Genomic DNA, 21,652 nt, shown 5'->3' with positions numbered 1-21,652 from the left:
TACTCGTCTAGTGTTATCGGGGGACTGTCTGCCAGGGACAAATCCCACCTGATCACAATGGACGAGAGAGGGGAGGAGAGGGTTGAGTCTGTTGGCTACTAGTTTCGCATAGATTTTTAAATCTGTGTTTAGTAGAGCTATGGGGCGATAATTAGGCATCATGGCAGGGTTCTTTCCTGGTTTGGGAAAGGCAACTACACGAGCCTCCAACATTTCTACCGGGAAATTCCCGACAGAAGAAGCATGATTATAAACTTAATCTAGAATAGGGGTAAGGGAGTCTTTGAAGCATTTATAAAATTTATTTATAAACCCATCGGGGCCCGGAGCTTTGTCCAATAACTTGGTTAATTTCTGTACGGGACCAGGGTTGGTTTAAAGCCTGAAGCGTGCTTGAGTCAAGGGAGGGGAGATGAACATCCTTCAAAAAGGCCGCAATATTAGTTGGTGTGGGTAGATGCTTCATCTTTTAAGTTGTAGAGGGTGGAGTAATATGCGGCGAAAGCATCAGCAATTGCAGAAGGGTCTGTTATTTTGATATTATTTAAATTGATAATGGACTTCACCCTCTCCTTAGCGTTCTTCCCCCTCAGCTTGCGGGCAAGCATTCTACCTGCCCTGTCCCCCTGTGTATAAAACCTCTGTCGTAATCGAAAAAGGTTTTTGTGAACCTCAGTTAGAGCCAATTTGTTTATCTCATCTCTGACCCGAGTCAGGGCCCGATATATTTTCTTATTAGATGGGTTCCTCTTAAGTTGGGTTTCTAAGTCTGTAAGGCGGGTTTCGAGTTCTATCTGTTGTTCCCGGGAGGTTCTACGGATATAGGCAGCCGCCTGTATTGCCGCTCCCCTAACCACTGCTTTAAGTGCACACCAGTGCGTAAATATAGACGTGTCTGCCGGGGTATTGGTGTCGATATACATGGAAAGGGCCTGCGTAATTGATCGTTTAGCGTCCGCATTTGTGAGGAGATAATCTCTAAGACGCCATAGGGCAGGTGAGGTTCTAGTGCGACGGAGGTTCCAATGGATAGAGAGTGCAGAGTGATCGGACCATGATACTGGCAGGATAGAAGCCTTCGAGACCTGTTGGAGGGTCCACTTATCCGATATTGCTAAGTCTATCCTAGAAAAGGAGCCATGTACCGGGGAGAAAAACGAGTAATCCCTACTGGCCGGATTTTTAGCTCTCCAGACATCGTAGAGGTCATACTCATGTAAGATATTCCGAAAGGAGTGGGTGCTATCCTGCCGCGAGCTTGTACTGGGGGTAGGGCGGGTCGAGGATTTATCTACCGTGGGGTCAGGGACCATGTTAAAGTCCCCCAGTAATAATAAGGCACCCGATAAGTGTACCAGAAGAGTTTTAAAGAATTTCCTAAAAAAGGGTATTTGTTTGGTGTTAGGTGCATACAACGTGGCTATAGTAACCGGCTTATCTTCCAGTTTACCCGTCAGGATGAGATCTCTGCCCTCCTGATCTGTAATTTGATGGTCTAGAGAGAAAGCACATGCGCTAGAAAACAAAATAGCAACCCCCGCTTTTTTCTTTGGGCCGTTGGACGTATAGCAGGTGGGGAATTTGTTATCCTTAAAGGAGGGCGGTGAAGACGACATAAAGTGGGTCTCTTGTAAGGCCACTATCTGTGCTTTGCATTTCGCAAAATGGCGCAGGGCCAGCCGCCGTTTGTTGGGTGAGTTCAACCCCTTCACGTTCAAGGAGAGAACATTAACCATTAGGCATTACAGTTGACAATGCAAAAATCAACCTACTCACATAAGCTGTACATCGGAACATATGGGAGTACCTGTGTACCAAAACTTGGAAGGGCAGGAAAGACAGGGAGGGGGAGAGAAATAGTAAAGGAGGAAAACACAGTGAGCACCGCAAGGGTGCCAAACAGGGTCGCCTAAGTAGGCAACACATAGGGTCGTGGTGTGGTGTGGGGAGATACCCTCCCTCACTCCTATAACAATCCGCATATAACAGCAACATCAAGAAGACATAAAATAAGTGCAAGTTCCTAGTCAATGCTAGAGGTTATCATGAATAGTGGCAGAAGAAGCAAGGATATTAGAAGAAGTATAAAGGAAGACACGGGGCAGTAAGGTCTCGGAATATGTAACGCAATGTGAACAACCATGGTTAAACAATTACCTCACTTATACAGGGGAAAATACCTTGCTCAATGACTATCCGGAGTACTGACCGGGAAACAGGAGTAACGGCCTATACTAATGCAAAGATAAATAAGAAGGTCAAGTCCAGTTGAGACATACAATCTGGTTGTAGCAAGTGTTCTTTAGAGGTAGGTGCCGGCAATTGACCACTCTTGAGCCAAGTTGAGGGTTGGAGAAGCCTTCTCGGTGGTGTCCTCCAGTTTCCAAGAATCCAACATTTTCAGTCCAGCCTCTGGCGTGATTATCGCATGTGTAACGTCGTTCCGTCTAACAAGTAATTTAGTCGGAAACCCCCAGCGGTAAAGGATATCAGCTCTCCGCAGTGCTGTCGTCACCGGATAAAATGAGCGTCGCAAAGCCAGAGTAGCCGCTGAGAGGTCTCCATATACTTGTATATATCCCAAAGTCGTGGCCGGTAGATCCGGGCGCATAGCTGCCCGCAGGATTTGTTCCTTGACATGGAAATAGTGCATCCTCATCAATGTATCTCTCGGAGCGTCCTTCGGGGCGTTTCTAGCCTTTGGGAGGCGGTGGATACGGTCAATGAGGAAATCATCAATGGAATTGGTTTGAAGGAGATTCATGAAAAGATCCGTCGCAAATTGTTTGAGGTCGGAGTTGGAGACCGTTTCTGGGATGCCGCGGAGTTTCACATTGTTACGGCGTGACCTGTCCTCAAGGTCACAAGTATTCCGTCTCAGGTCCGCGACCTCAGCTTGTAGCTCTTCGAGTAGAGTAATCACCTCATTGTGGGACCTCACCACCTCCTCACATTTATTCTCGAGATGGTCTGTACGTTGGCCTATGGCATCGACCGTCTGTTGGCAGCACTGAAGCGCCGTCTTAACTTCCATCGTAATATCATCTTTGAAGGAAGCCAGGAGTTGCCGCATAGAGCCGAGTGTGAGGGGTGCATCGTCATCCAGCTGAGAGAGTTTTGTTTGGCTTACACGTGGAGCCATAGACCCAGCGACGCCTTCAGGGGAGTGCTTGGAGAGGGAATCCGAAATCGAAGGGCCTTTCAGGATTTGGGATGCAGGTGACTGTTTGAAGAAAGTGACCGGGACGGGCCTGGGTCTGGTCTTTCTGGCGTTTAGGCGGCAAACCACACCACAGAAGCCGTTGATAAAAGGAATCGGAAACAGGAGGATAGATGAACTTATGTCAGCTCGATGAATACTAGGAGCGGTATCACAACATCAGGAGTGAGGGGGGATGCATGACATCACGTGGAAAGTTACATCGTTTCGGCCCGGGAGGAGGAGGGTCTCCCTGATGTCCCCAGCATTCGAATGCAAAGGAGGAGAGATAATCGGATGCAGATGAGGGGAGAAGCCAAGCGCCTAGGGTGTCCAAATAGCGCTGCCTGCTGTGGCCCCTTTAAATCAGCAGAAAAGTCACCAAGGGTGCCACATACATATGGGTGAATCAAATGAGAAGCTGAGCAGGGTTGGGTGTGCTGACCTGTGTGACAGCAAGATTGCCTCAGAAGCAGCAGCCCCTTGTACTGGCGTTTTGCCAGGAATCAAGATGGTGCCGCCAGGCTCCGGCCCCAGGCCTCCGTAGAAGGGGTGTTGTGTTTCCCCCAGCAACGTTGGTGGTAGTGGGGTATTGCTTGGTCACCCCCGGGCCCCCCGCACCGCTCAGCAGCGAAGAGCGGGAGACCGACGCCGGGGACAGGAAGCAGCGCCCGCCGCGGTCAGGACGGAAGGCGCAGCCGCGCACACTCTCTCCCGTTTCTCCGGAACCCTCTCAGCGGCCGCCGCGGCTAGCAGTAGGGGAAGCAGCACCAGGTAGGGAAGTCCGTAGCGGGTGTTGGGGCTGCAGGGGAGGGAAGAGCAAGGTCTCCGCCGTCCACCGTCGCTATCGAGGCCCGCAACACTTCTGGTCCGGGCAGTGTCCAGCTCGAGTCCCCGGCTCCCTCCGGGCAGGAAGGCCGCAACCCGCACGGGCACAGGGGGCATCCGCCGGCTCCGCGACTCACCTCACCCGATGCAGGGGGACCCAGGAAGCAGGTGGTGCCCTCCAAAAGGCTGGGTAAAGAGCAGAGGGCTAGAGGGCCGATTAGAAGCAGGAGCCCGGGCGGAACACGTCTTCCTCCCTCCACAGCTAGGCCACGCCCCCCCTAGTCACTTGTTTCTTATTTCTCTAATGTCCTAGTGGATGCTGGGGACTCCGTAAGGACCATGGGGGATAGACGGGCTCCGCAGGAGACAGGGCACTTTAAGAAAGAATTTGGATACTGGTGTGCTCTGGCTCCTCCCTCTATGTCCCTCCTCCAGACCTCAGTTTGAATCTGTGCCCAGAAGAGCTGGGTGCTACTTAGTGAGCTCTCCTGAGCTTGCTATAAGAAAGTATTTTGTTAGGTTTTTTATTTTCAGAGAGATCTGCTGGCAACAGACTCTCTGCAGCGTGGGACTGAGGGGAGAGAAGCAGCCCTACTCACTGAAGATAGGTCCTGCTTCTTAGGCTACTGGACACCATTAGCTCCAGAGGGATCGTACACAGGATCTCACCCTTTGTCGTCCGATCCCGGAGCCGCGCCGCCGCCCCCCTCGCAGAGCCGGAAGACGGAAGCCGGGTGAAAGAAGCAAGAAGACTTCGAAATCGGCAGCAGAAGACTTCAGTCTTCACTGAGGTAGCGCACAGCACTGCAGCTGTGCGCCATTGCTCCCACATTAAACCCACATACTCCAGTCACTGTAGGGTGCGGGGGGGGGGCGCCCTGGGCAGCAATTAGGACCTCTTGGCAAAAGTTGGGCATATATACAGTTGGGCACTGTATATATGCATGAGCCCCCGCCATAATTTTACACAGAATCGCGGGACAGAAGCCCGCCGCTGAGGGGGCGGGGCTTCTTCCTCAGCACTCCCAAGCGCCATTTTCTCTCCACAGCTCCGCTGAGAGGAAGCTCCCCATGCTCTCCCCTGCAGATTCACGGTAGAAGAGGGTAAAAAGAGAGGGGGCACATAAATTAGGCGCAAAAACATTATATACAGCAGCTACTGGGTTAACACTAAGTTACTGTGTGATTCCTGGGACATATAGCGCTGGGGTGTGTGCTGGCATACTCTCTCTCTGTCTCTCCAAAAGGCCTTGTGGGGGAACTGTCTTCAAAAAGAGCATCCCCTGTGTATGTGTGGTGTGTCGGTACGCTTGTGTCGACATGTTTGACGAGGAAGGCTATGTGGAAGCAGAGCGGGAGAAAATGAATGTGGGGTCGCCGCCGACGGCGCCGAGACCTGATTGGATGGATATGTGGAAGGTTTTAAATGATAATGTTAATTCCTTGCATAAAAGGTTGGATAAAGCTGAAACCTTAGGACAGTCGGGGTCTCAGCCCATGCCTGATCCTATGTCGCAGAGGCCGTCAGGGTCTCAGAAGCGCCCAGTATCCCAAATTGTTGACACAGATATCGACACAGATTCTGACTCCAGTGTCGATGGCGATGATGCAAAGTTACAGCCTAAATTGGCTAAAGCCATCCGTTATATGATTATAGCAATAAAGGATGTGTTGCACATCACAGCGGAAACCCCAGTCCCTGACAAGAGGGTTCATATGTATGGGGAAAAAAGGCAGGTGGTGACCTTTCCCCCTTCACATGAGCTAAATGAGTTATGTGAAAAGGCTTGGGAATCTCCAGATAAAGAACTGCAGATTTCCAAACGGATGCTTATGGCGTATCCCTTCCCGCCAACGGACAGGTTACGCTGGGAATCCTCCCCTAGGGTGGACAAAGCTCTCACACGCTTATCCAAGAGGGTAGCCCTGCCGTCACAGGATACGGCCACCCTAAAAGATGCTGCGGATAGAAAGCAAAAGGGTACCCTGAAGTCCATTTCTATACATTCAGGTACCTTCCTAAGGCCGGCAATTGCGTCGGCCTGGGTGTGTAGTGCTGTAGCAGCATGGACGGATACCTTATCTGAGGAATTTGATACCTTGGACAAGGATACTGTATTAATGACCCTGGGGCATATAAAAGACGCTGTCCTATATATGAGAGATGCTCAAAGAGACATTAGCCTTCTGGGCTCTAGAATAAATGCAATGTCGATTTCTGCCAGAAGGGTCCTGTGGACTCGGCAATGGACAGGCGATGCCGACTCAAAAAGGCACATGGAGGTTTTACCTTACAAGGGTGAGGAGTTGTTTGGGGAGGGTCTCTCGGACCTGGTCTCCACAGCTACTGCTGGAAAGTCAAATTTTTTGCCATATGTTCCCTCACAACCTAAGAAAGCACCGTATTACCAAATGCAGTCCTTTCGATCACAAAAAGGCAAGAAAGTCCGAGGTGCGTCCTTTCTTGCCAGAGGCAGGGGCAGAGGAAAGAAGCTGCACAACACAGCTAGTTCCCAGGAACAGAAGTCCTCCCCGGCTTCCACTAAATCCACCGCATGACGCTGGGGCTCCACAGGCGGAGCTAGGCCCGGTGGGTGCGCGTCTCCGAAATTTCAGCCACAAGTGGGTTCACTCCCAGGTGGATCCCTGGGCACTAGAGATTGTGTCTCAGGGATACAAGCTGGAATTCGAAGAGATGCCCCCTCACCGATACCTCAAATCGGCCCTGTCAGCTTCCCCCTTAGAGAGGGAAATAGTGTTAGCTGCAATTCACAAATTGTATCTTCAGCAGGTGGTGGTCAAGGTTCCCCTCCTTCAACAGGGAAAGGGTTATTATTCGACCATGTTTGTGGTACCGAAACCGGACGGTTCGGTCAGACCCATATTGAATTTAAAATCCCTGAACATATACCTGAAAAGGTTCAAGCTCAAGATGAAATCGCTCAGAGCGGTCATCGCAAGCCTGGAAGGGGGGGATTTTATGGTGTCTCTGGACATAAAGGATGCATTCCTTCGTGTCCCCATTTATCCACCTCATCAGGCGTACCTCAGATTTGTGGTACAGGATTGTCATTACCAATTCCAGACGTTGCCGTTTGGTCTCTCCGCGGCACCGAGAATATTTACCAAGGTAATGGCGGAAATGATGGTGCTCCTGCGAAAGCAAGGGGTCACAATTATCCCATACTTGGACGATCTCCTCAAAAAGGCGAGGTCCAGAGAGCAGTTGCTGATCAGCGTAGCACGCTCTCGGGAAGTGTTACGACAGCACGGCTGGATTCTAAATATTCCAAAGTCGCAGTTGATTCCTACGACTCGTCTGCCCTTCCTGGGTATGATTCTGGACACAGACCAGAAGAGGGTTTATCTCCCTATGGAGAGGGCTCAGGAGCTCATGACACTGGTCAGAGACCTATTAAAACCAAAACAGGTGTCGGTGCATCACTGCACGCGAGTCCTGGGAAAGATGGTGGCATCATACGAGGCCATTCCCTTCGGCAGGTTCCATGCGAGGACCTTTCAATGGGATCTGTTGGACAAGTGGTCCGGATCACATCTACAGATGCATCGGCTGATCACCCTATCCCCCAGGGCCAGGGTGTCTCTCCTGTGGTGGCTGCAGACGGAAGCCACCAGAATTCTTCGCTGGGCGGAGAATCACGTAAGAGCACTGTCAGCAGTGTTCATTCCGGGAGTGGACAACTGGGAAGCAGACTTCCTCAGCAGGCACGACCTCCACCCGGGAGAGTGGGGACTTCATCAAGAAGTCTTCACGCAGATTGCAAGTCGGTGAGAACTGCCACAGGTGGATATGATGGCATCCCACCTCAACAAAAAGCTACAGAGGTATTGCGCCAGGTCAAGAGACCCTCAGGCGATAGCTGTAGACGCACTAGTGACACCGTGGGTGTTCCAGTCGGTTTATGTATTTCCTCCTCTTCCTCTCATACCCAAGGTGCTGAGAATCATAAGAAAAAGAGGAGTGAGAACAATACTCATTGTTCCGGATTGGCCAAGAAGGACTTGGTATCCAGATCTGCAAGAAATGCTCGCAGGACCCATGGCCTCTGCCTCTAAGACAGGACTTGTTGCAACAGGGGCCCTGTCTGTTCCAAGACTTACCGCGACTGCGTTTGACGGCATGGCGGTTGAACGCCGGATCCTAGCAGAAAAAGGCATTACGGTTGAGGTTATTCCTACGCTGATAAAGGCTAGGAAGGACGTGACGGCTCAACATTATCACCGTATATGGCGAAAATATGTTGCTTGGTGTGAGGCCAGGAATGCCCCTACGGAGGAATTCCAGCTGGGCCGTTTCCTTCACTTCCTACAGTCGGGAGTGACTTTGGGCCTGAAATTGGGTTCCATTAAGGTTCAGATTTCGGCCCTATCCATTTTCTTTCAAAAAGAACTGGCTTCTCTACCTGAAGTTCAGACATTTGTAAAGGGAGTGCTGCATATTCAGCCCCCTTTTGTGCCTCCAGTGGCACCTTGGGATCTTAATGTGTTGTTGAGTTTCCTGAAGTCTCACTGGTTTGAGCCACTCAAAACCGTGGAGTTAAAATTTCTCACGTGGAAGGTGGTCATGCTATTAGCCTTGGCTTCAGCTAGGCGTGTGTCAGAATTAGCGGCTTTGTCACATAAAAGCCCCTATCTGGTTTTCCATATGGACAGGGCAGAATTGCGGACCCGTCCACAATTTCTGTCAAAAGTGGTGTCATCTTTTCATATGAACCAACCTATTGTGGTGCCTGTGGCTACTCGTGACTTGGAGGATTCCGAGTTACTAGATGTGGTCAGGGCTTTGAAGGTTTATGTAGCCAGAACAGCTAGAGTCAGGAAAACTGAGTCGCTGTTTATCCTGTATGCATCCAACAAGCTGGGTGCTCCTGCTTCAAAGCAAACTATTGCTCGCTGGTTCTGTAACACGATTCAGCAGGCTCATTCTGCGGCTGGATTGCCGCTGCCAAAATCAGTAAAAGCCCACTCCACAAGGAAGGTGGGCTCTTCTTGGGCGGCTGCCCGAGGGGTCTCGGCATTACAGCTTTGCCGAGCAGCTACTTGGTCAGGTTCGAACACTTTTGCAAAGTTTTACAAGTTTGATACCCTGGCTGAGGAGGACCTTGTGTTTGCTCATTCGGTGCTGCAGAGTCATCCGCACTCTCCCGCCCGTTTGGGAGCTTTGGTATAATCCCCATGGTCCTTACGGAGTCCCCAGCATCCACTAGGACGTTAGAGAAAATAAGATTTTACTTACCGGTAAATCTATTTCTCGTAGTCCGTAGTGGATGCTGGGCGCCCGTCCCAAGTGCGGACTTCTTCTGCAATACTTGTATATAGTTATTGCTTAAATAAGGGTTATGTTGTGGTTGCATCAGGGTTGATCTGATACTCCGTTGTTGTTCATACTGTTAACTGGGTAAGTTTATCACAAGTTATACGGTGTGATTGGTGTGACTGGTATGAGTCTTGCCCTGGATTCCAAAATCCTTTCCTTGTACTGTCAGCTCTTCCAGGCACAGTTTCTCTAACTGAGGTCTGGAGGAGGGACATAGAGGGAGGAGCCAGAGCACATCAGTATCCAAATTCTTTCTTAAAGTGCCGTGTCTCCTGCGGAGCCTGTCTATTCCCCATGGTCCTTACGGAGTCCCCAGCATCCACTACGGACTGCGAGAAATAGATTTACCGGTAAGTAAAATCTTATTTTCTGATGGTCTATATCCCCCTAGTCCATTGTTTCTTATTTCTGATGGTTTATATCCCCCTAGTTTCTTGTTTCTTATTTCTGATGGACTATATCCCCCTAGTCCCTTGTTTCGTATTTCTGATGATCTATATTCCCTTAGTCCATTGTTTCTTATTTCTGATGATCTATATCCACCTAGTCCATTGTTTCTTATTTCTGATGGTCTATATCCTCCTAGTTCCTTGTTTCTTATTTCTGATGGGCTATATCCCCCTAGTCCATTGTTTATTATTTCTGATGATCTATATCCCCCTAGTCCATTGTTTCTTATTTCTGATGGTCTATATCCCCCTAGTCCATTGTTTCTTATTTCTGATGGCCTATATCCCCCTAGATCCTTGTTTCTTATTTCTGATGATCTATGGGCCTAATTCAGTATCAGCTGTTAAATGACATAAATCCCGGAAGGATGCGATTGCAATGTGAGAGACAGGTGGCAGACGTTCGGGGGTGGTGATGCGGTGTTGCAGGGTATGGTCCCGGAAATGCAGACGTGTCATGACCGTTTTCAGGGCGGCCCATTCACGTCACCTGCGACAGGAAACCTGGTGGTGGAATGTCGGTTTCACGTTTGGCGGTTTGAAATAATGTAGATTGATGTTCGGTTTGGCCTGTAGTGGATTTCACGGTTTACAAATGGCACTTAAAAATTCCACAAAGCATGAAGTTTGGTGAAAGCTAACTCTCCTGCTTTGTGTCCTGCCTGCTGGCCACCCAGGTATCAGGTGAACCCTAAGTATATAATATACCAAGTGGGATCATTTTATGGAGACGTTGCCTAAAGCGGGAACAGTAAGAGATTTTGGCATAGATGAGTGTGTGCTGAGACACTCCGGCACATATTTACATTTATTAAGATTTTGCCAGGATTTGCTCTGGGACTGTCATCTATCCAAAGTTACTCGCCATGTGCCCAGTTCCCTACCACCACTAGGCCATGGCCACTGCCCTCTGAAACCTTAGAAAACGCAAACAGAGACGCTTGACGCTATTGCAATAAAAATCTTTTTTTTTGTAAAATACCATTACACTGTTATTATAGCAGCAGTGAAGTATTTGGCTTGTGGTAAAAAGCCAAAACTAAAGTCACCTGAATCAGTCAGGTGTACACATCATGAAAAAGCAAAACTTTCTCCCTGCGCTATAGAACTATAAGAAGCAGTAGGGTCTGGATTCACTTGACTCACACAATTATATAATAAATTAATTAATTTTAATCAGTAATGACTAGTCATACACAAGTTTAAAAAGTCAATACATTGACATAAAACAATACAATTCACTTAATAGTTGATTACTAAGAGAGGTGGATCATGTATCCAAAAGTAAAAAAAAAAATGATATAAGTAAAAAATATATATATAGCTGTCCATCTAAGATTTTACTGGAAGCCACAGTTGTAGTGTAAATGGATTAATCCCAATTGTCACTGATAGTCATTCAGGATTTTTACCTGTATAATGATGTCATGCAGTCAAGTGGCACTTTACAATAGAAATAGAGGTCCTCCACTATGGTAGTATTACGTGTATTCCCGGCAAGGTATTGTAGCAGGAGGAGGGAGAGGGCCGTCCTCAGACCTTGGAGGGTTGAATCCAGCAGCGGGACTCGGCACACCGCAGGTGCCTGTAGCTGAATGAGCTTCCGTCCTAATAGCACTGTGTGTATCGTCCTCCGCCTCAGTAGCACTCACTCCTGCGCTTTATTGGTACACGTCCTCACAGTTTTTAGGCACTTGTAGTCACAGGTAAAAATCCAATTCAGGGTCCCAGATAGATAGCTACTGACGCGTTTCGCTGCTACTGAAGCTTTTCCTCCTGCTACAATACCTTGCCGGGAATACACGTAATACTCCCATAGTGGAGGACCTCTATTTCTATTGTAAAGTGCCACTTGACTGCATGAAATCATTATACAGGTAAAAATCTTGAATGACTTTGTCGGTGGCAATTAAATTGGGATTAATCCATTTACACTACAACTGTGGCTACCAGTAAAATCTTAAATGGACAGCTATATATATATATTTTTTTTACTTACATCAAAATTTGGTACTTTTGGATATATGATCCACCTCTCTTAGTAATCAACTATTAAGTGCATTGTATTGTTTTATGTCAATGTATTGACTTTTTAAACTTGTGTATGACCAGTCATTACTGATTAAAATTAATTACTTTACTATATAAATGTGTGAATCAAGTGAATGCAGACCCTACTGCTTCTTATAGTTTTATAGCGCAGGGAGAAATGTTTGCTTTCTCTGAAACCTTAGCACAGTTACTTGCATTCAAAATTCTGGAGGCTGTTACTCCATAAGAATGCAGCAGTTGGAGGAAAGTGGTAAGAGTAACTCAGAAACAGCATGCACTATGGGGACATCTTCTCTACTAGTTGTAGAGAGATAGCTCTATTCAGAGCTGGCCCTAGCCAATTTGATGCCCTAGGCAAAATTTTGTCTGGTGCCCCCTAGCACTGCCACTAGTTCTGCATCTGACCCAGCAACACTCAGGCAGTGGGGCCCACTGGGTGGTTACCCTGTGGGCCACTTCAACCCTCCATAATGCCACACAGTAATGCCCATAATACACATAATTCCACACAGTAATGCACCTTACACATATGCCACACATTAGTAATGCCCATAATACACATAATTCCACACAGTAATGCACCTTACATATATGCCCCACATTAGTAATGACCATAATACACATAATGCCACACAATAATGCACCTTACACATATGCCCCACATTGGTAATGCCAATAATACACATAGAAACATAGAATTTGATGGCAGATAAGAACCACTTGGCCCATCTAGTCTGCCCCTTTTTTTTATCCTTTAGGCAATCTCAACCCTTTTTGAACCTTAATTCTTTGTAAGGATATTCATATGCCTATCCCAAGCATGTTTAAAGTGCTCTACAGTCTTAGCATCTACCACTTCTGATGGGAGGCTATTCCACTTATCCACTACCCTATCTGTGAAGTAATTTTTCCTTAAATTTCCCCTGAACCTCCCCCCTCCAGTCTCAGTGTATATCCTTGAGTTCTAATACTTCTCTTCCTTCAAAGAATGTTTCCCTCCTGAACTTTGTTAAGACCCTTGATATATTTGAAAGTTTCTATCATGTCCCCCGTTTCCCTTCTCTCCTCCAAACTATACATGTTAAGATCTTTTAGCCTTTCCGGGTAAGTTTTGTGATGTAGGCCATGCACCATTTTAGTTGCCCTTTTTTGTACACGCTCTTATGTATTTATACCCTTCTGGAGATATGGGGGGTCATTCCGAGTTGTGCGCTAGCTGTTTTCGTTCGCTGCACAGCGATCAGGGAAAAAACCAGCACTTCTGTGCATGCGTATGCGGCGCAATGCGCACGCGCGTCGTACTATTACAATGAACGATGTAGTTTCACACAAGGTCTAGCGAAGCTTTTCAGTCGCACTGCTGGCCGCAGAGTGATTGACAGGAAGAGGGCGTTTCTGGGTGTCAACTGACTGTTTTCAGGGAGTGTTTGAAAAAACGCAGGCGTGCCAGGAAAAATGCAGGCGTGGCTGGGCGAACGCAGGGCGTGTTCGTGACTTCAAAACAGGAACTGAATAGTCTGAAGTGATCGCAAGTGCTGAGTAGGTCTGAAGCTACTCTGAAACTGCACAAAATTATTTTGTAGCTGCTCTGCGATCCTTTCGTTCGCACTTCTGCTAAGCTAAAATACACTCCCACTGGGCGGCGGCATAGCGTTTGCACGGCTGCTAAAAACTGCTAGTGAGCAAACCACTCAGAATGACCACCTTGGTCTCCAGAACTGGACACAGTATTCCAGATGGGGTTGTACCAATGACCTATACAGTGGCATTATCACTTCTTTTTTCCTGCTACCGATTCCTCTCCCTATGCAACCAAGCATCTGACTTGCCTTTCTCATTGCTTTGTTGCATTGCTTTCCTGCCTTCAAGTCACTTGAAATAGTGACTCCTAAATCACTTTCCTCCTCAGTAGTTTCCATTATAATACCCTTGATACTATTTTTAGCCTTTGGGTTTTTGCATTTTTTAGCATTAAACTGTAGTTGCCATGTTCTTGACCATTTCTCAAGCCTGCCTAGGTGATTAATCATTGTTTTACCCCTTCCAGTGTGTCTACCCTGTTGCATATCTTTGTAATATCTGCAAAAAGGCATACTTTCCCTTCAATACCATTTGCAATGTCACCAACAAAGATATTAAAGAGAACTGGACCAAGTACAGATCCCTGGGGTACTCCACTGGTAATATGTCCCACCATAGATTGCACTCCATTTACTACAACTGTCTGTTTCCTATCCTGCAACCAGGTTCTTATCCATTTAACTGTTTTATAATTCACCCCCACGCTTTCAAGTTTATTTAGCAGTCTGCAATGTGGGACAGTGTCAAATGCCTTACTAAAGTCTAGATATGCTACATCTACAGCTCCCCCTTGATCTATTATTTTCGTCTTAGAGTCAAAATAGTCAATAAGATTTGTTTGGCATGATCTCCCACCAATAAATCCATGCTGTTTTGGATCCTGTAAGTTGTTTGATTTAAGATATTCCACAACTCTTTCTTTTAATAGTTTATCCATTACTTTCCCTACTACTGATGTAAGGCTTACTGGTCTGTAGTTACTTGCTTCTTCCTTGCTTCCACTTTTGTGCAGTGGAACTACATTTGCTCTTTTCCAGTCCCCTGAAATGGCACCTGTATTTAGTGACTGGTTAAATAATTATGTTAAAGGTATAACCAGCACATCTTTTAGCTCTACATAATTCCACACAATAATGCACCTGACACACATGCCCCACATTAGTAATGCTAGTAGCTTTTTTTTATAAACTTATGACTGCGTTTTGTGAGATGGAGGTGGCAGGATGAGTGGGTGTGTGCTTGCACTCGCACCCATTAAAGGGGCATCCGTACAGGGGATGTGACCTCACAGGGTATGCCATCCTTTGCAAGCCTCACCCTTTATTTTTGCTTGCTCGTTGGAAGCAGATAGCAGAAATGTCCAGATACTGCCACACTTGCTGGTTATACAAAAAGACCAGTATCAAACATGTAGCAACTGTCCATTCTCTTCACTATTCATTGTGTTTGCTGGTGTCTGTTACTCCCGGCAACTACATGCCCTTTATTTTATACTGTGGGAGCAATATGCTCTGCCCTCCAGTATGACGTGTCAAAGTCACGCTGCACTGATGTTTCATATAGAAATAGCACAACGCAACTTACTGACCACGTTACAGTACTGGATGGCAGGAGAATTTTATTGCATGGACTGACTAGGAAATAAATTGTGGGGAGAACACAGGGAGCACAGGGATAAGGGCCACACACAGGATGACAGGGTTCCCCTCCCCTATGCGCACAAGCAGTATATGTGATGTCATATTTATGTGAAGCAGTCGTCAAAAATACACGTGGTATCATAAGGAGCAATCCAGTAATAACCTTATATAATCAGTGAAAATGTCACATGTCCAGGAATTGCAGTTACTAGGCTTCTGCTGTCATCTCACAAGTCAGGGGCATTCAAGCATGTCGGAGGGAATTTAAGGAACTTTAAGGGACAGTGTGCATTCTATATGACAAATGTAAACAGCAGTGTATACAAGTACTGATTGAATACATTTGGAAAGTAACAGTTAGTTTGCAGACTGTCCCTCCCAGCATGAGATACTGCAGGGACATGCTTGGATGCCCCTAGACATGCTTAGATGCCCTAGGCAAATGACTTGCCTGCCTATAGCTAAGACCGGCTCTGGATCTATTGTAAAAATATTTAGGAAATTCCATTGGAATATTTTGGATTCTGCCTATTCTCTCTCATTGCCACAGAACACTGGCATTTTGCCAATACAATTATTAATTTGTTGAAAAATATTAAAGATATTAAAATATTTGATTTTTATTTCATAGGTCTTTAATCTTAAAATGTAACAGCTATCGACATGCCCGCTGGTGGGGTCAGGCTATTGAAGAATTTGTTAGAAAGCATGGAAACAACTTCCTTATGGAGCACAGATTTGGCTCCTATGCAGCAGTTCAAAATCACACTCTCTGCAAATGGTATGTACCTGGAATAAGAGTACTGTCACCTTAGCAGATGTTACTCTATGAAGAACATGGTCTCTGGTTGTTAGTAAGCCTCTGACTGAACATACATAGTATATGCCTATCTGCTACACTGGAAAGGGAGTGTAAATTGCAAATGTCAGGGATAGACTGGATTGAGAACAAATATGTAGTAAAACCTACAAACACAACATTAATTAATTAATGAAGTGCTAATGTGTATGTGGTCTCACAGCAGGTACATGCGCTTAAATGGCATTAGAAATGTATCTTAAACTCAGAATTTATTGCCAGCGTATTAGTAGCCTTAGACGCAATATGTTATACAGATGTGTCCTCTTACAACTTTGCTCCATGCGCTACAAGTTGCGTTAAACATAACGTGTGAGTGCCGTGTGACTCGGTAGCGCTGAGCGTCTTTTTTGTTGTTGCATGTTTTGCAGCAAAAATGCGTCTTAGACACAATGCAATAGGACACACAAGCAGCTTCTGCTGATTAAAATGATATGTGGCATGCCTGCATTCTGTTTGAGACTGCGACTATATTTGCATACAAAATGTTATGCTAGAGTGTTTCCCTGGAAAACACTGTAACGTTTCATTTGGGATGCAGTTAGAGACGTTATTTTCGGGCATTTTAACGGCAGATGACACAAAATAGGCTACCGAGTCCCGCCACGGTATGGCACGACTTTAAAGGCTGTTTAGTGTGACTGCAGCAAGGATGTAAGAGGACACATCTGTAGTACACTGTCGAGTCACATTATTATGACCAATTGTTTGCTTCGGAGCCTCATACACAGAAGGGTTCGCTGAACTGTCATTGTAGACACACGTCTGGTAGCCCCCAGGTTAATTTTGATGGTGAGCTGCTCCACTGTAGCGTCAGACAGCCATCACGTACCTTTGTAGCCAACGTTCACCTAACATAGAAACATAGAATGTGTCGCCCAGCCTGGCCCATCTAGTCTGCCCCTTTTTTACCATATTTTTACCTTTCACATTAATGGCACGTGGTGCTCCGCAGTCGGTTATTAGCAATGGGGCCATTTGTCCAGGCACGATACACCTTCACCACAGCAGCATACCAACAGTTCACAAACTGCACTGTTTCAGAAATACTGCCACCCTTGGCCTGAAAGCCGATAATCATCCCTTTCTGCAACTCTGTTAAATTGCCCCTTTTACCCATGACAGCAATGAATGATATGTGTGCAGACGGCCTATCACACACCTTATGTACCCACCAAGCCAGCACACGACACGTGACCTCCTTCATGGGCTGCCGACGTGTAGGAATGTAGGAGGTTGTCATAATAATGTGACTTGACCATGTATATTGCTGCATTTGGCATCTTGAAGGAGGTGGTGGTGGCTATAACAGACTCTGCAAAGAGCTCATGTCTGGTGCACATCACTTTCAGCGCAAAGATCACCTATTTCCAACTTGTCAGGGTTACAGGTTTCCTTGACCTGTCTTATGCAGACCACGGCATAGTTCCTCACTCAGCTGTATTGTGAGCTCCCCAAAGGGTCCCAAACTCCAGGGCCTGAGCAAGTGTCAAGCTAGTACCGCCTGTCAGAGGGGGGAATTGTACACACTAGCATCAGTGCAGAATGTAGGTGCGTGGTATCATATACAAACTAGCATCAGTGCAGAATGTAGGTTCGTGGTGTCATATACACACTAGCATCAGTGCAGAATGTAGGTGCGTGGTGTCATATACACACTAGCATCAGTGCCGAATGTAGGTGCACCGTGTCATGTACACGCTAGCATCAGTGCCGAATGTAGGTGCATGATGTCATATACACACTAGCATCAGTGCAGAATGTAGGTGCATGATGTCATATACACACTAGCATCAGTGCAGAATGTAGGTGCATGATGTCATATACACACTAGCATCAGTGCAGAATGTAGGTGCATGGTGTCATATACACACTAGCATCAGTGCAGAATGTAGGTGCGTGGTGTCATATACACGCTAGCATCAGTGCAGAATGTAGGTGCATGGTGTCATACACGCTAGCATCAGTGCAGAATGTAGGTACATGGGCCCTCATTCCGAGTTGTTCGCTCGCTAGCTGCTTTTAGCAGCATTGCACACGCTAAGCCGCCGCCCTCTGGGAGTGTATCTTAGCATAGCAGAATTGCGAACGAAAGATTAGCTGATTTGCGAATAGAAAATTCTTAGCAGTTTCTGAGTAGCTCCAGACTTACTCAGCCATTGCGATCAGTTCTGTCAGTTTCGTTCCTGGTTTGACGTCACAAACACACCCAGCGTTCGCCCAGACACTCCCCCGTTTCTTCACACACTCCCGCGTTTTTCCCAGAAACGCCAGCATTTTTTCACACACTCCCATAAAATGGCCAGTTTCCGCCCAGAAACACCCACTTCCTGTCAATCACACTCCGATCACCAGAACAATGAAAAATCCTCGTTATGCCGTGAGTAAAATACCTAACTTTTTAGTAAAATAACTAAGCGCATGCGCTCTGCGAACCTTGCGCATGCGCAGTAAGCGACTAATCGCAATATAGTGAAACTCGGCAACGAGCGAACAACTCGGAATGAGGGCCGTGGTGTCATATACACGCTAGCATCAGTGCAGAATGTAGGTGCATGATGTCATATACACACTAGCATCAGTGCAGAATGTAGGTGCATGGTGTCATATACACACTAGCATCAGTGCAGAATGTAGGTGCGTAGTGTCATATACACACTAGCATTAGTGCAGAATGTAGGCGCATGATGTCATATACACACTAGCATCAGTGCAGAATGTAGGTGCATGGTGTCATGTACACACTAGCATCAGTGCAGAATGTAGGTGTGTGGTGTCATATACACATTAGCATCAGTGCAGAATGTAGGTGTATGGTGTCATATACACTTTAGCATCAGTGCAGAATGTAGGGGCATGGTGTCATACACGCTAGCATCAGCGCAGAATGTAGGTGCATGGTGTCCTATACGCGCTAGCATCAGTGCAGAATGTAGGTGTATGGTGTCATATACACACTAGCATCAGTGCAGAATGTAGGTGTATGGTGTCATATACACACTAGCATCCGTGCAGAATGTAGGAGCATGGTGTCATATACACGCTAGCATCAGTGCAGAATGAAGGTACATGGTGTCATATACATACTAGCATCAGTGCAGAATGTAGGTGCAATGTGTCATATACACGCTAGCATCAGTGCAGAATGTAGGTGCATGGTGTCATATACACACTAGCATCAGTGCAGAATGTAGGTGCATGGTGTCATGTACACACTAGCATCAGTGCAGAATGTAGGTGTGTGGTGTCATATACACGTTAGCATCAGTGCAGAATGTAGGTGCATGGTGTCATATACACACTAGCATCAGTGCAGAATGTAGGTGCATGGTGTCATGTACACACTAGCATCAGTGCAGAATGTAGGTGTGTGGTGTCATATACACGTTAGCATCAGTGCAGAATGTAGGTGCGTGGTGTCATATACACGCTAGCATCAGTGCAGAATGTAGGTGCATGGTGTCATACACGCTAGCATCAGTGCAGAATGTAGGTGCAATGTGTCATACACGCTAGCATCAGTGCAGAATGTAGGTGCATGGTGTCATATACACGCTAGTATCAGTGCAGAATGTAGGTGCATGGTGTCATATACACGTTAGCATCAGTGCAGAATGTAGGTGTGTGGTGTCATATTCACGATAGCATCAATGCAGAATGTAGGTGCGTGGTGTCATATACACGCTAGCATCAGTGCAGAATGTAGGTGCATGGTGTCATACACGCTAGCATCAGTGCAGAATGTAGGTACATGGTGTCATATACACGCTAGTATCAGTGCAGAATGTAGGTGCATGGTGTCATATACACGCTAGCATCAGTGCAGAATGTAGGTGCATGGTGTCATATACATACTAACATCAGTGCAGAATGTAGGTGCATAGTGTCATATACATACTAGCATCAGTGCAGAATGTAGGTGTATGGTGTCATATACACTTTAGAATCAGTGCAAAATGTAGGTGCATGGTGTCATACACGCTAGTATCAGCGCAGAATGTAGGTGCATGGTGTCCTATACGCGCTAGCATCAGTGCAGAATGTAGGTGTATGGTGTCATGTACACACTAGCATCAGTGCAGAATGTAGGAGCATGGTGTCATGTACACTCTAGCATCAGTGCAGAATGTAGGTGCATAGTGTCATATACATACTAGCATCAGTGCAGAATGTAGGTGCATGGTGTCATACACGCTAGCATCAGCGCAGAATGTAGGTGCAGGGTGTCCTATACGCGCTAGCATCAGTGCAGAATGTAGGTGTATGGTGTCATATACACACTAGCATCGGTGCAGAATGTAGGAGCATGGTGTCATATACACGCTAGCATCAGTGCAGAATGAAGGTACATGGTGTCATATACATACTAGCATCAGTGCAGAATGTAGGTGCATAGTGTCATATACACACTAGCATCAGTGCAGAATGTAGGAGCATGGTGTCATATACACACTAGCATCAGTGCAGAATGTAGGAGCATGGTGTCATATACACACTAGCATCAGTGCAGAATGTAGGAGCATGGTGTCATATACACACTAGCATCAGTGCAGAATGTAGGTGCATGGTGTCATACTGTATACACACTAGCATCAGTGCAACTGGAAGCTGCTAAACGCATTAAATCTGATCTCCAACATCTCAGAACTGGTGAAATATAGTGGTGTTTAATAGAAGTAAAATGGCTATGTGGGCCTCCTCTAACAAGAACTGACCCTACAGATAAATTCTCTCCACCATATATCTTAATATGTTAATCTCAGTATTGAAAAGTTATTTGTACTGCTATGTAACATTAGGTTCACCAGTGCGCCTACTGCAACTCTCAAATCTCACACCCGGCACCAACCCAGGTCACTGAACACTGAGTTGGAGCTGGGTTTTAGGTTACCTAACTCTTTCACACCAACGGATGGACCTGGGTTATTCCCAGGTTGTCGCAGGTCTTCTGGTGACCAGCGTCTTCTGTCTAACAGTGGATGGAGATGATGTCATGTCCAAGCGCTACTGAGCCTACCAATCAGTTCCTTTTAGGCATGACCCGAGTCATCGTGACCTGGGTCATGCCTTTCCTGGAGGCTACCCGGGTCACCCCAGCAATTTCCCTGTTTTTTTCACTCAGCGTGAAAGGGGTATTGGCAAGAAGATCCTCCTACCTCATTGCTCTGCCTTCTGTTCATCTGTCAACACAAATTCCGGTGTTTTGTCTTTCGAAAATGACCCCAATGGTGACGTTACCTACAGTATTGCAGATATGTGGCTGACCCCGTGTCCACTCCTTTTTTTTTTTTTAACTCTTTAACAGATCAACACTGAAATTAACCTTGTTTCTCTAACGTCCTAGTGGATGCTGGGGACTCCGTCAGGATCATGGGGATTAGCGGCTCCGCAGGAGACAGGGCACAAAAATAAAGCTTTAGGATCAGGTGGTGTGCACTGGCTCCTCCCCCTATGACCCTCCTCCAAGCCTCAGTTAGGTTTTTGTGCCCGGCCGAGAAGGGTGCAATCTAGGTGGCTCTCCTAAAGAGCTGCTTAGAAAAAGTTTTTAGGTTTTTTATTTTCAGTGAGTCCTGCTGGCAACAGGCTCACTGCATCGAGGGACTTAGGGGAGAGAAGTCAACTCACCTGCGTGCAGGATGGATTGGCTTCTTAGGCTACTGGACACCATTAGCTCCAGAGGGATCGAACACAGGCCCAGCCATGGAG

At 46.7% G+C, this 21,652-nt stretch overlaps 1 protein-coding gene across 4 annotated transcripts in view; it reads left to right on the top strand.

Moving 5' to 3' along the window:
• The window catches only part of PLD1 (phospholipase D1), a 497,457-nt gene that overhangs the window by 322,503 nt on the left and 153,302 nt on the right, over nucleotides 1-21,652 (top strand). For all 4 annotated transcript variants that reach the window (XM_063916252.1, XM_063916253.1, XM_063916254.1 and 1 more), the window contains one exon: nucleotides 15,719-15,868. In XM_063916252.1, the coding sequence (XP_063772322.1) occupies nucleotides 15,719-15,868 (150 nt within the window). The remainder of the gene's footprint in view (nucleotides 1-15,718; nucleotides 15,869-21,652) is intronic.

This window comes from Pseudophryne corroboree, chromosome 4 (assembly GCF_028390025.1).
Source record: "Pseudophryne corroboree isolate aPseCor3 chromosome 4, aPseCor3.hap2, whole genome shotgun sequence".
Taxonomy (NCBI): Eukaryota; Metazoa; Chordata; class Amphibia; order Anura; family Myobatrachidae; genus Pseudophryne; species Pseudophryne corroboree.
This window is presented reverse-complemented; position numbering and strand designations above follow the sequence as displayed.